The sequence below is a fragment of the Capricornis sumatraensis genome, chromosome 1 (assembly GCF_032405125.1).
Source record: "Capricornis sumatraensis isolate serow.1 chromosome 1, serow.2, whole genome shotgun sequence".
NCBI lineage: Eukaryota > Metazoa > Chordata > Mammalia > Artiodactyla > Bovidae > Capricornis > Capricornis sumatraensis.
In genome coordinates this window covers 56,334,349-56,348,703 of record NC_091069.1, presented here as the reverse complement: position 1 = coordinate 56,348,703, position 14,355 = coordinate 56,334,349, and the positions used below count along the sequence as shown (strand labels likewise).

The 14,355-nt window shown below is 41.5% G+C and overlaps 1 protein-coding gene across 1 annotated transcript in view; it reads right to left on the bottom strand.

Moving 5' to 3' along the window:
• DNAH6 (dynein axonemal heavy chain 6) overlaps positions 1–14,355 on the bottom strand; it is a 284,532-nt gene that overhangs the window by 167,772 nt on the left and 102,405 nt on the right. The window contains exons 26-31 of the mRNA XM_068975806.1: positions 13,667–13,792; positions 13,426–13,581; positions 12,555–12,716; positions 6,417–6,554; positions 4,279–4,446; positions 1,479–1,627 (exon numbers count right to left, since the gene is read on the bottom strand). Of these exons, the coding sequence (XP_068831907.1) occupies positions 1,479–1,627; positions 4,279–4,446; positions 6,417–6,554; positions 12,555–12,716; positions 13,426–13,581; positions 13,667–13,792 (899 nt within the window). The remainder of the gene's footprint in view (positions 1–1,478; positions 1,628–4,278; positions 4,447–6,416; positions 6,555–12,554; positions 12,717–13,425; positions 13,582–13,666; positions 13,793–14,355) is intronic.

Below are 14,355 nucleotides of genomic sequence, written 5' to 3'. Positions count from 1 at the left end.
TTGCCCCTGGGTTGCAGTCATGTTCTCTGAGTACAAGTATGTCTGAACTCCTCAGTATCCTTCTTCCTTCAATGGCAATCCTGTAAAGAGGAGAAATGTTGTATCTGAGAGGTTGAAGGAATGAACAGAGGGTAGAAAGGCAGGGTGATCTGTGCAGAAGCCAGGGGTATGGGAGCCAGGCAGAAGGGGCCCCATGTAAATAGAATCTAAGCCAGAGAGTCATCGCCTGATAGGAAGGAACATATGAAAGACAGATTTCCCTCAGAGACTCTGGAGAGGTAGGGGTGTCAAGAGGTTATAAAGAGAGACGCTAAGGCCTTAAGAGAAAAGGCTCTTGCTCTACTAGCTTTCCAGATGGTGCTAGGGGTAAAGAATCCGTTTGCCAATGCAGGAGATGTAAGAGAGGTGGGTTCGATCCCTGGGCTGGGAAGATCCACTGGAGAAGGAAATGGCAACCCGCTCCAGTATTCTTGCCTGGAGAATCCCATGGACATAGAAGCCTGGCAGGCTACAGTCCATAGGGTCACAGAGTTGGACACGACTGAAAGCGACTTACCATGCGTGCATGCCACTAGAAACTAGAAAGAAGCCCAGCATTGGACCAGACTGTAGTGACAGAGGAGGGGGTCTAGGACATACGCTTGTACTGAAGATAAAACTGAAGTTTCTCTGAATGCTTTAGGCTTTGTCAGTTGATGGGGATGACTTAATTGTGTATGTGCATGACAAAGTAAATGCCTTTTAATTCTCATCAGTTGGCTCAGATAGTAAAGAATCTGCCTGTAATGCAGGAGACCTGGGCTCGATCTCTGCATTGGGGAGATCCCCTGGAGAAGGGAATGGCAACCCACTCGAGTATTCTGGCCTGGAGAATCCCATGGACAAAGAAGCCTGGTAGGCTACTGTCCGTGGGGTCACAAAGAGTTGGATATGACCGAGTGACCTTCACTTTCACTTTCACATCCTGGCTCATGGTGGTTAATTAAGCCTTTAATATGCTGAAACCCATACTGGATGTACCCATACTGGATGCATTCAGGTGAAAAAAAAGCTAGCCAAAGCTTAACGGCAGCTATGTTGGTTCTCATAGGGAAGAACTGTTGTGAGATGAACAGAGATGCCCTCTTTCACTGTGGCAGGGTGAGTGTCAAGGTAAGAATGATAACAGTGGTGGCTAACATTTATTAATCATGTTGCTGGGAAAGACTGAAGGCAAAAGTAGAGGACAACAGAGGATGATATGGTAAGATAGCATCACCGACTCAATGGACATGAACTTTAGCAAACTCCAGGAGATAGCAGAGGACTGGGAAGACTGGTGTGCTGCAGTCCATGGGGTCTCAAAGAGTTGAACATGACTTAGCCATTGAACAACAACAACATGTTGCTTTAAGAGCCATCTGTGAATTACTCATGAAATGTATGAGTAATGCATGACACAGTTTGGAACTCAACTCTTGCCCACTTTGGTTTCTTACCCAGCCATGACCAGTACGGACTTTACAGCTCTCATGCCAAAGTCATAGTGATCCTGCTGAGAGAGCTGTTCACTGCAAAGCTTATACATCTGGGTCATTTTTCTTGCTAATATTTTACTGGATTCAAATCCTTCGGAATATAGAATTACCTAGAATGGAAAAAATATAATGCAATGCCTGATTATATTATACTGATAACAGCACAGTAGCATAACACCAATGCATTCAAAATCTAGTTAAGGTATTATATCTCTCCAAGTGGTGGTGGTTGTTGTCCAGTCGCTCAGTTGTGCACAATTCTTTGCAACCCCATGACTGAAGCATGCCAATCTTTCCTGTCCTTCACCATCTCCCAGAGATTGCTCAAACTCATGTCCATTGAGTCAGTGATACCATCCAACCATCCATCCATCCGGTCCTCTGTCGTCCTCTTCTCCTCCTGTCTTGAATCTTTCCCAACATCAGGGTCTTTTCTAATGAGTCAGTCCTTCACATCAGGTGGCCAAAGTATTGGAGCTTCAGCTTCAGCATCAGTCCTTCCAATGAACATTCAGGATTTATTTTCTTTACGACTGACTGGTTTGATCTCCTTGCAGTCCATGGGACTCTCAAGATTCTTCTCCAGCACAATTCAAAAACATCAATTCTTTGGCACTCAGACTTATTTATGGTCCAACTCTCACATCTGTACATAGCTTTGACTAGATGGACCTTTGTTGACAAAGTAATGTCTCTGCTTTTTAATATGCTGTCTAGGTTTGTCATAGCTTTTCTTCCAAGGAGCCAGTGTCTTTTAATTTCACAGCTGCAGTCACCATCTGCAGTGATTCTGGAGCCCAAGAAAATAAAGTCTCTCACTGTTTCCATTGTTTCCCCATCTATTTGCCATGAAGTGACTGGACCAGATGCCATAATTTTAGTTTTTTGAATGTTGAGTTTTAAGCCAGTTTTTTCACTCTCCTCTTTCATTTTCATCAAGAGGCTCTTTAGTTCTTTTTCACTTTCTGCTGTAAGAGTGGTGTGGGATATTACATAGGGATGTCTGAGAATTGATTCTGCTCTCTTTCTATAGATGAAGATGTGGTCTTGTTATGTTTGGTTTGAGGAGCTGCAGAGCCCAGTGTGAAACATTCACATCATAAAGGCTGGATGGTGTTGTGAGCCTGAGTATAAAAGCAAAACTTGCAATTCCCTGATCTGACAGTCAGTGATACCTTCCCTATAGGCTCCCTGAGAGTCAAATAAAGCTATACAAAAATGTGCAGCCTCTTTCCTGCCCTAGGAGGCCACCATGCCTCTGACAAGTTTCTGTGCTCTTGGTTATATAAACCAATGATGATCATGGAGGGGTATGTGGACCCTTCTTTCAATGCATAATCTACTCGAGTCACTGCAGTTGGCCTTGGAATGAGATTCGAGATGGTGCTGAGATTGCATGCTGGTGTCTGTTTTGCTCATTGCTTTATCACGACCTATTAGCACAGCACTCTGGGCACTGAAGGTGATTAAAAATACTTACTGACAACAGACCCTGATTTATTTGATCTGTAACAACAATAGGAATAGCTTTCAGAAGACTGGATTTTTAAATTTCTCCAATTGATTACTGAGTAATTTAACAATCAGACAAAACAGGAGATGTGAATATGATGTTGGACTGAGTTTCAAGCCTGGTTTTCTTTCTATCAGCTTTGGACAATGAGCAAGTCATTTACTGTCCTGTCCTCAGAGGGTCTAGTGTGAAGACGCCACCTGTCTTAGCTGCCCAGCACCCCATCTTACCCGCAGGGGTGTTGCAAGACTCATGAGATGCTGTAGGCATTATATTAATACTATTAAAAGTTGTAATTTTTCTAATGATAGGATTTGGCATGGTCTATTCTTAGGCAGTTACTTTTACTTCATTTAGAGGAATATTTTAAATTAGCTGTTGTCAGAAATTTACTAGCCATGGGAGTAACATGTGCTTTCTGAGAAACTCCATTCTAAAAGAGGTGGTGTCTCTTGTGAACTGTAGCATTGAGCATGAAGGGCCTTCCAGAGTCTTGAAAATATCCTATATCTTGGTCTTGGTGATCACACAGGTGAATACATATGTAAGGATACATTCAGTTGTACCCTTATGATCTGTGCACTTTACTATATGTAAATTATACCTCAGTAAAAAGTGTCAAGAAAAATACATATAAGATTTAAATATACTGGTTATTAGCTAGAATGAAGAAACAAACAAACAAAAAAACAGTTTAAATAGTAAGGTTCCTAGATAGATAGAGAAGAAACAAATATAAACATAAATAATTAACTTATTAATGATGGCTATTTTTTTTTTACTCTATTGATACAAACTAGAAACAAATCACTGTCTTTCATCATTAGTGATTGGTATTGTTTCTACTCAACACCCCTTGACTCTAATTAAAAAAATAATGCAGCAAGAGAAGTGAGAATAATATAGTCTTTTTAGGATAATCTAGACATTTTAATTCCGAGAGACAAACTGATAAATTCCAATGAAATGGTTAATTGAGTTCATTTATTTACTCCAGTTTTCAGGGCTTACAATATTCCAGATGCAAACTGGACTTTGGGGATATAACAGTTACACACACACACACACACACACACACACACACCATTCTAAGTGGTAACAATCATATCTACACACTTAAGAGGAAATAATACTGTATAACCTTGGCCAGAGTACATTCATAATGGAAACTTTCTACCATGATAGAAATCAAATACTAAATAAAAGAAACAAGCTTAAAGTTTTGCTGCTTTATAGTGTGAAGCTCACCTCTGCAATCAAGGCATAATTTGGAACCATCATTGCAAAGGGTCTAAACAGGGCTTTCAAATTATCTGGCAACTCAGTTCTGCCTGCATATCCAGGATTCATTGTGATGAAGGCTGCACAAGTCATAACCAACTTTATTTCTCGCCCCTCAAACATGAATCTAGAGAGCTGTTGAAAAGAAAGAGAAGATATAAGTTAACACTTCGCCATATATTTGTAAACTCTTCCTCATAATTACTGCTTGAGTACAAAACTTGTGTGACGTGCATTTAAGCAAAAACTACTGAATCCTATTGTTGGGAATGTTTTCATCCTGATTTTGTCCTACACACTCTCTCTCTCTTCTGGGCTAAGTATTTCCTGTTGTTTGCCTCCTTGCCCCTGCCTTGCCCCAGGTGTTTCCTCCTTCTTGGCCCAGTCATAATAAAATAAAAGAATAAATAATAACTAAAATAAAATAATTTTAAAAATTAAACAACTCGCAAGGTTGTTCTGGTTTGTACCTGCTGAATACCCGCCTGCCCTTTGGTGCCCTCATTGACCATAATTTTGCAAGGTCAACACAACAGAATGGTGGGGGGCTTGGTCCTACCCTTCACTGCCATCACCTTCCAGCACAAAATCCTTCTTCAGGAACATGCTCCAAGGGGCTAAAACAAATTTTAAATACTGTTCAGTTCAGTTCAGTCACTCAGTCATGTCCAACTCTTTGCGACCCCATGAATCGCAGCACATCAGGCCTCCCTGTCCATCACCATCTCCCAGAGTTCACTCAGACTCACGCCCATTGAGTCAGTGATGCCATCCAGCCATCTCATCCTCTGTTGTCCCCTTCTCCTCCTGCCCCCAATCCCTCCTAGCATCAGAGTCTTTTCCAATTAGTTAACTCTTCACATGAGGTGGCCAAAGTATTGGAGTTTCAGCTTTAGCATCATTCCTTCCAAAGAAATCCCAGGGCTGATCTCCTTCAGAATGGACTGGTTGGATCTCCTTGCAGTCCAAGGGACTTTCAAGAGTCTTCTCCAACACCACAATTCAAAAGCATCAATTCTGTGGCGCTCAGCCTTCTTCACAGTCCAACTCTCACATCCATACGTGACTATTGGAAAAACCATAGCCTTGACTAGATGGACCTTAGTCGGCACAGTAATGTCTCTGCTTTTGAATATACTATCTAGGTTAGTCATAACTTTCCTTCCAAGGAGTAAGCATCTTTTAATTTCATGGCTGCAGTCACCATCTACAGTGATTTTGGAGTCCAAAAAAAAAAAAAAAAAGTCTGACATTGTTTCCACTGTTTCCCCATCTATTTCCCATGAAGTGATGGGACCGGATGCCATGATCTTCATTTTCTGAATGTTGAGCTTTAAGCCAACTGTTTCACTCTCCTCTTTTACTTTCATCAAGAGGCTTTTTAGTTCCTCTTCAGTTTCTGCCATAAGGGTGGTGTCATCTGCATATCTGAGCCACCCTAATATCTTCATCTGTCCCTACACTCCTTGGCTTTTCCCGTCCAGTGACTTCTGGACCTAGGACCCCTCTCTCATTTTTTTACCAGCAACAGGCTGAGACTAGGGGCTGTGAGGAAGGCAGTAGAGTCCAGAAGAGGCAGAAATAGAGAAACAGAACAGAGAAATCAATGTCAAAGGCAAGAACAAGAAAAATAAGAGGAAAATAAGAGGTGGAGGACAGAAGAACAAGGGAGTAGAAACATGCATGTGTGTGTGTTGGGGGAGCAAAGAATAAGAGGGTTCCATGAGGGCACAGACTGAGTTTCACCAACTCTATACCCCTAGGTTCCAGCACAGTGTCTGCCATATAGTTGTTTATTGTGTTGCCTGGATGAGCAATTAATTCACCCAACTCAGTTCCACTGCTGCATACTCACCGATGACACTGGAAACATGGACTAGATAGGCCAAAGTTAGCACTGTCCTTCCTAAAATGCAACATGATATAAGTTCGTTATGAACTTCTTATTCTTTAGTTGCTAAGTTGAGTCTGACTCTTTTGTGACTCCATGGACTGTAGCCCACCAGGCTCTTCTGTCCATGATATTTTCTAGACAGGACTACTACGAACTTAAGAAACATGATATCTGCGGGCTAGAAACATGATATCTATGCCCAGCTTCTTACCTTTGCAGCTTTGGCATTCCTGATGGTAATGAGCTGCTGAGCAATGACGGACAAAACTTCTATGTCAATTCGATTAAATTCATCAAAGCAGCACCAGGCTCCTGATTGTGCCAGACCACTGAAGAAGCGTCCCATCATCTGAAATCAAAAGAATGCCACTCAGCTCGGTACTGTAGAGTTGAACTCCCAAAGTTAAATTCTGAGGTATTAAAAAGATAAGAGGTGGTATCTGCAAATAAGCAATAGCTTTCTGTGACTCCTGGGCTATGGCAGAGAAGACTCCTTTTTCTTGGAGGAAATCTTTTTGCTACTCTCTGAATGATTTGAAACTTTTTATTATGACCTACTTTTTCATAATCCTCATTCACTTATGTAAATACAGTTTCTCAAAGAAACTGACACATAGAATGCTGCTGCTGCTGCTAAGTTGCTTCAGTTGTGTCCGACTCTTTGCAACCCCATAGACGGCAGCCCACCAGGCTCTGTTGTCCCTGGGATTCTCCAGGCAAGAACACTGGAGTGGGTTGCCATTTCCTTCTCCAATGCGTGAAAGTGAAAAGTGAAAGTGAAGTCGCTCAGTCGTGTCCAACTCTCAGTGACCCCATGGACTGCAGCCTTCCAGGTTCCTCCGTCCAAGGGCTTTTCCAGGCAAGAGTACTGGAGTGGGGTGCCATTGCCTTCTCCGGACACATAGAATAGACACACTTAATAACTTAAGAAAACCTTGAAAACTTTGCTGATGGAGACTTTCGTCATCTTTACCAGGTACTACACATGGCAGGCAACATGCAGGAACAACTGAGCAGAAGGACAGTCACTTGAGCATGCTAAGTTGCTTCAGTCATGTCTGACTCTTTGCAACCCTATGGACTGTAGCCCACCCGGCTCCTCTGTCCATGGGATTCTCCAGGCAAGGATACTGGAGTGGATTGCTGTGGAAGATCCTTCTCCAGGGGATCTTCCTGATCCAGGGATTGAACCCACATCTCCTACATCTTCTGTGTTGGTAGGCAGCTTCTTTACTACTAGTGCCACATGGGAAGCCCATACACAGGGTAATGTAATGGTGGTTAGTTTCTTCTACAGCAGAATCCTAGTGGTTCAGGAGAATGAATACATACCTGTGGCTATCTACTGAGGAAAGTTCCTTTAGAGATTTGAATTTTGGATTAAGCATTAGTACAAATATTGCATCATACCACACCATCATATCTCTTTGAAAACAGAGCTAATGGTTTTTTGTTTCAAGGTGGTCAATTGAGCACATAGGGATAACATCCCTTTCTCTGAAATGACGATGTATGAAACACAGAACTCTCTCCATTTCTGTGTCTGCATTTGTACCTGCACCTACCTGATGAAAACATAATGGAAAGGAAAACCAGCAGCAGAAAGCAAGTTTTGAAAAAATATCGGGAAGATGGAAAGTTCATAAATACCGATTACTCAGCTGAGAAGCGCAGAATTCAGCCCAAGCCATAAGGAAGGTCTCCAAGAAACTCTGAACCCATCAGCAATACATGCAAGGAAAGCAGACAAGGTCCCAGGGCAATCCTTGGAAATTAGTCAAAGGTGAGTATTTGTAGTGATCAGGTTTGTGGGCCCTGCCTTTCTCTGTGCTTCTCTCTCCTCATTCCATGTAGAGTAAACAGGGCTCTTGAGGCTGGCGTTGCTGAATTTTCCCTCCAGAATAATATCCAAGGACTGCCTTGTTGAGAAAGGGTGAGATCTGTCTTTGGGAGACATCAGGAGATACTGGGAGAAGACATTAGGCTTGGGAGATAACAAAAGCAGAGAAAAGACAGATAACTTCAGACCTCCACATTACTCAACTGAGAGTCAAAAGGACAGACGGCTCCATCCATGAGTGAAACCCACTGAATTCTACTACTGTAGAAAAAAATCCTTGTTATTTTGGTATTTATAAAAGGTTTCTGGCTTCCTGGCTGCCCATGCCCACACCTTCTATGGGGAAGCTGGCCAGCCAAATATCTTACACTCTCACAGAGATCACAGGAGCTCTTTCATTGAAAGCAGGGGTGAAACAAGTTATTCTAAATGATCAACTCAGTCCCCCATCCACGCTTATGAACTAAGAAGTAAAGATCAACAGACATTTAAGAATAATCAACATCAAGAAAGAGAGAAGAAAAATAAACAAAATAAGCAACTCTGAAGAAAATGGAGGTAATTTGGGGGACAAAAGAAAAAATTTAAAAATTCAAATGGAATTCTCAGAGAGATTTTAGAGGACATTACATTACTATAGTATAAAACAAGAAGCTCTTAAAAAAAGAGCCAGAGATAAGAAACAATCCTTGGAATGTAACTATAATAGAACCTAGATTACAAAAATGAAATAGATGGACTGAACAATGGAACAGTTAAAGACCAAGCTGGCATTCTTTTTTGGCTGAGCAGCTTGTAGGATCTTAAATCCCCAACCAGGGGACAGAGGAGAGAAAGCTCACAATGATAACTGGTCATCCAGTCACAACTTGCTCATGGAAGAGCTTTCAATGGTATACAAGGACTGATGGTCAACAGGAGACAAAAAGAAGAAAATGAAATGTGTCTCTGTTAGAGTGACGTTACAGTCTCTACCATCTCTGTTGACCACTCACGCTGAAGTGAGCAGAAGTAGGACTCCAAGCAGGGGGAAAAGACATTTTCCAATAAAGGTGGGTCCCTACAGCTCTCTCTCTTAGAATCACTTAATTTTATTACTTTAAAAAGGGACTTAATTTTATTCCCTAGGCCGTTTTAGCATGACATACAGGTTCCCCTAGTTTCAGAACTCAACGCTAATATATTTGGGGCACACTGGAAGCTCTCTTTCCCTTCATGTATACTTCCTAAAAGTCCACGAAAGGACTAATGTCTAATGTCAGTAACTGCTTCTGTTATCAGCTACTTCTGTGGGAACTGACAGCTGGTTTGTGCTTCTCTGGTTTCTGATCCTGGAAGAGGCATCCACATCTACCTGTCCTATTGGGATGGAGAGGTGGAGGTGGCACAGTGTCACTGAGAAGTCTTTCTCCTCCCCCATGTCCAACTGGGAAGTTGGGAAGTTGCCAGGAATGACCTTTGTCTTTTTCTGAAGGTCCTCTACACCAGTGGTCCCCAATCTTTTTGGCACAAGAGATGGATTTAGAAGAAGACAATTTTTCCACAGATTGGGCAGGGGGGATGGTTTCAGGACAATTCAAACACATTACATTTATTGTACTTAATTTCTAATCTAATGCCACTGCTGGTATGACAGGAGGTACCAGTCCATGGCCCAAAGGTTGGGGATCTCTGCTCCACATCTTTCAGGAGATACACAACTCTCTCAATTAGACATTAACATGCTATGGGCATACCAGGCCATCTGACCTGCCTCCTGAGAAACCTGTATGCAGGTCAGGAAGCAAGAGTTAGAACTGGACATGGAACAATAGACTGGTTCCAAATAGGAAAAGGAGTACGTCAAGGCTGTATATTGTCACCCTGCTTATTTAACTTCTATGCAGAGTATAGATATGTAGATAGCATGTTGAAAAGCAGAGACATTACTTTGCCAACAAAGGTCCGTCTAGTCAAGGCTATGGTTTTTCCAGTGGTCATGTATGGATGTGAGAGTTGGACTGTGAAGAAGGCTGAGCGCCACAGAATTGATGCTTTTGAACTGTGGTGTTGGAGAAGACTCTTGAGAGTCTCTTGGACTGCAAGGAGATCCAACCAGTCCATTCTAAAGGAGATCAGTCCTGGGATTTCTTTGGAGGGAATGATGCTAAAGCTGAAACTCCAGTACTTTGGCCACCTCATGTGAAGAGTTGACTCATTGGAAAAGACTCTGATGCTGGGATGGATTGGGGGCAGGAGGAGAAGGGGACGACAGAGGATGAGATGGCTGGATGGCATCACGGACTCGATGGACGTGAGTCTGAGTGAACTCCAGGAGTTGGTGATGGACAGGGAGGCCTGGCGTGCTGTGATTCATGGGGTTGCAAAGAGTCGGACACGACTGAGCAACTGAACTGAACTGAACTGATGCAGAGTACATCATGAGAAACACTGGGCTGGAAGAAGCACAAGCTGGAATCAAGATTGCCGGGAGAAATATCAATAGCCTCAGATATGCAGATGGCACCACACTTATGGCAGAAAGTGAAGAGGAAATAAAGAGCCTCTTGATAAAAGTAAAAGAGGAGAGTGAAAAAGTTGGCTTAAAGCTCAGCATTCAGAAAACTAAGATCATGGCATCTGGTCCTACCATTTCATGGCAAATAGATGGGAAAACAGTGGAAACAGTGGCTGACTTTATTTTGTTGGGCTTCAAAATCACTGAAGATAGTGATTGCAGCCATGAAATTAAGAGACGCTTACTCCTTGGAAGGAAAGTTATGACCAACCTAGATAGCATATTAAAAAGCAGAGACATTACTTTGGCAACAAAGGTCTGTCTAGTCAAGGCTATGGTTTTTCCAGTGGTCACGTATGGATTTGAGAGTTGGGACTATAAAGAAAGCTGAGCGCTGAAGAATTGATGCTTTTGAACTGTGGTGCTGGAGAAGACTCTTGAGAGTCCCTTGAACTGCAAGGAGATCCAACCAGTCCATCCTAAAGGAAATCAGTCCTGGGTGTTCATTTGAAGGACTGATGTTGAAGCTGAAACTCCAATACTTTGGCCACCTCATGTGAAGAGCTGACTCATTGGAAAAGATCCTGATGCTGGGAGGGATTGGGGGCAGGAGGAGAACGGGATGACAGAGGATGAGATGGCTGGATGGTATCACCAACTCAATGCACAAGAGTTTAGGTGAACTCTGGGAGTTGGTGATGGACAGGGAGGCCTGGCCTCCTGTGCTGTGATTCATGGGGTCACAAAGAATCAGACACGACTGAGCGACTGAACTGAACTGAACTGATGCTAAAACAGCAGTTTCTAAAGTGTCATCTGGGGACCGCTGCAAGTCCCAGAGTTTCTTTTAGGGGGTCTGTGAGGTCAAAGGACTCATTATAATGCTAAAATGTTATTTGCCTTTTCAATCTCATTCTCTCAGGAGAGAACAGAATATGAAAATGTTTCAGTTTTTCTCAGTATATTGTTTCAGTTTCCACATCACAAGTAATCTTTAAGAAACTGCCACTTGTCAAGTTTTGGCATAGTTTCAAAGAAGAATATCAGCAATTATCTGAAGAAGCTATTAGCCTATTCCCCTCTTTTAGTGTGTATATCTGTGTAAGACTAGATTTCTCTTCAAATACTTCAATCAAAATAACATATCTCAAAAGATTTGATGCAGAAGCAGATATTCCCCCATATGGAATCTGGCCATATTCCATTATACCAAACAAGAGATTTAAAAATATATAAAATAGTGTCGCTCTTCTCACTAAATTTTTTGTTTTGAAAAATGGTTATTTTTCTCAAAATATTTGTTTATGCTAACATGTAATAATTGATTATGGTTATTTTAAAACAGGTAAATATTTAAGATGCATCAATTTTAACTTATAACATGGAAAATATCAACAGGTATAACTCATACATATAAACAAAAACTCTTTGGAGGTCTCAATAATTTTTAAGAGCGTAAAAAGGTCCTGTGATCAAAAAGTTTGAGAACTACTCAATGAAAAAACCTTTCCCTGAATTCTGACTTTCTATGCATTTCATTTTTAATACACAACTCTGAATTGCTCATCTCTCTTTTAATATTAATTTATTTATTTGGCTACACCAGATCTTAGCTGTGGCATGTGGAGTCTAGTTCCCTGACCAGGGATCAAACCCAGGGCCCCTTGCATTGGGAGTACAGAGCCTTAGCCCCTGGACCACCAGAGAAGTCCTTACTCTTCTCTTCCTGTAAGCTTATTCCTTGTTCCTAGATCTCCCTGCTATTCTGTTTTATACCTCATTTTTACCACAATTTGACAAATCCTGGCCTTGATTCCTACCTGGCCCACTCAGATTGCCTTTTGTTGACTAGTCTCCCTTGCTCTATTTATTCCACTTCAATCATTCCTGGCCCCACTAGTTTTCCCCAGTTTGCCATCACCCCCTTTTCTCCTTCTTTTGCTGTGTCACACTGCAAACAGAGAAAGCCACATGAAGCACTTAATGTTAGCATTCATACGCCAAGACTGTACCTTGTAGTCCAAACCATCAGAGCAGTTAAAGACCACACACTGGATGGCAAGGGCTTTTGCGAGGTCTTTGGTGGTCTCCGTTTTCCCAGTTCCAGCAGGACCGGCTGGTGCACCTCCCAGGTCCAGCTGCAAAGCCCCCATGAGGCAAAGGTAGCAGCGATCCTGAAGAAATGGATAAATTGTCATTATTGAAGGGAACTGACACTGGTCACAAATTTGTAAGTTGTTTCTACAGCAAGAGGGTTGTTATTTATTTTTTTAAATACATTTTTAAGTGGAGGATAATTGCTTTACAATGTCATGTTGGTTTCTGCTGTACAACAATGTGAATTACTCATAACTATATATATATATAATCTCCTCCTTCTTGATCCTCCCTCTCAGCCGCCTCCTCATCCCACTCCTCCCCGTCTAGATCATCACAGAGCAACAAGTTGAGTTCCCTGTGCTACACAGCCGCTTCCCACTAGCTATCTGTTTTACACTCAGTAAAATGTATGTCAATGCTGCTTTCTTAATTCATCCCACCCTTTCTTCCCTCCCTGTGTGCACAAGTCCATTCTCTACATCTGCTTCTCTATTCCTGCCCTGCAAGTAGGTTCATTGGTACCATTTTCTTCTAGATACTATATATATTCATTAATACGTAACATTTGTTTTTCTCTTTCTGACTTAACTTCACTCGCAAAATGTTCTAGAGCAACTGAAACATACTAAAAAATTCAGGCACATGATCAAATAGAGTAAATAAATCTCTGCGATACGAAGATGTATTCACAGCAAATTCTTTCAAGGTTTAATCTTAGAAATGTTTCAGAACTATTATGGTGGGGGAAAAAAGCAGTCATGAACCTAACGGTCAGTAACTTACCGTGAGAGGAGTAATAACTAATCTTGGGCATGCACCTAAATACTCATAGCCATAGGTGTACTGAGAGAGTGCCATCCTTGCCACACAATTGTCCAGGTCTACATCCCAGTAATAGCGCAGCTGTCTCTGCCAGTCAAAGGAGTCAACTACCTGCACCTACATAAGTGACGACAATGATACACTTGGTAGATGCATTCATTTTAGAAAGAAACATATGATTTTATTTGAATGAAACAGTTACCTTGGCTTGAACAAGTTCAGTGACTATGTCTCTTGCATGTACATCAATAGTAATTAAGGCAGTTATGATGTTTCTGTGTAATTTAGGAAGAGTGCCTCGGACTATTGCAGCCAGGGCATTTAATCTCTACAAAAGAAAAAAAATGTGATCGTTAATTTTCAAAAATCAGTTTACATGTATATCTTTTTACTATTAGGTTTGGAATAGATATTTGCCAGAATTATCTATAAAACTAAGTATCTATAAAATTAGATAGTTTTAGGACTTCCCTGAAGGTCCAGTGTTTAACATTCTGTGATTCCAATGCAAGGGGTGCAGGTTCAATCCCTGGTTGGGGAACTAAGATCCCATGTGCCATGTGGCACTGCCAAGAAAATATAACATAAAATAATATAAAGATGACAAATTTATTAATATTTTAAAAATTAGACAGTTTTGACAAATGTCTATTCCAAATTTCATAAAAATCTGTAATTCTGTGACCAAATATGACAACAGTTTAACTTATTTAATTCCAATAAGACTTCTGTGAAGTACATACTAGATTTACTGCTATTTCACGTGGGAGGAAACTGAAGGTCAGGGAGGGTAAGTAACAGTGGCAGTCACAGTCAACAAAGTGGCAAAAATGAGACTTAGGTAGACATCTGCCTTGAGGAAAGCTCTTAACCATCCTGTGATGATGTCTC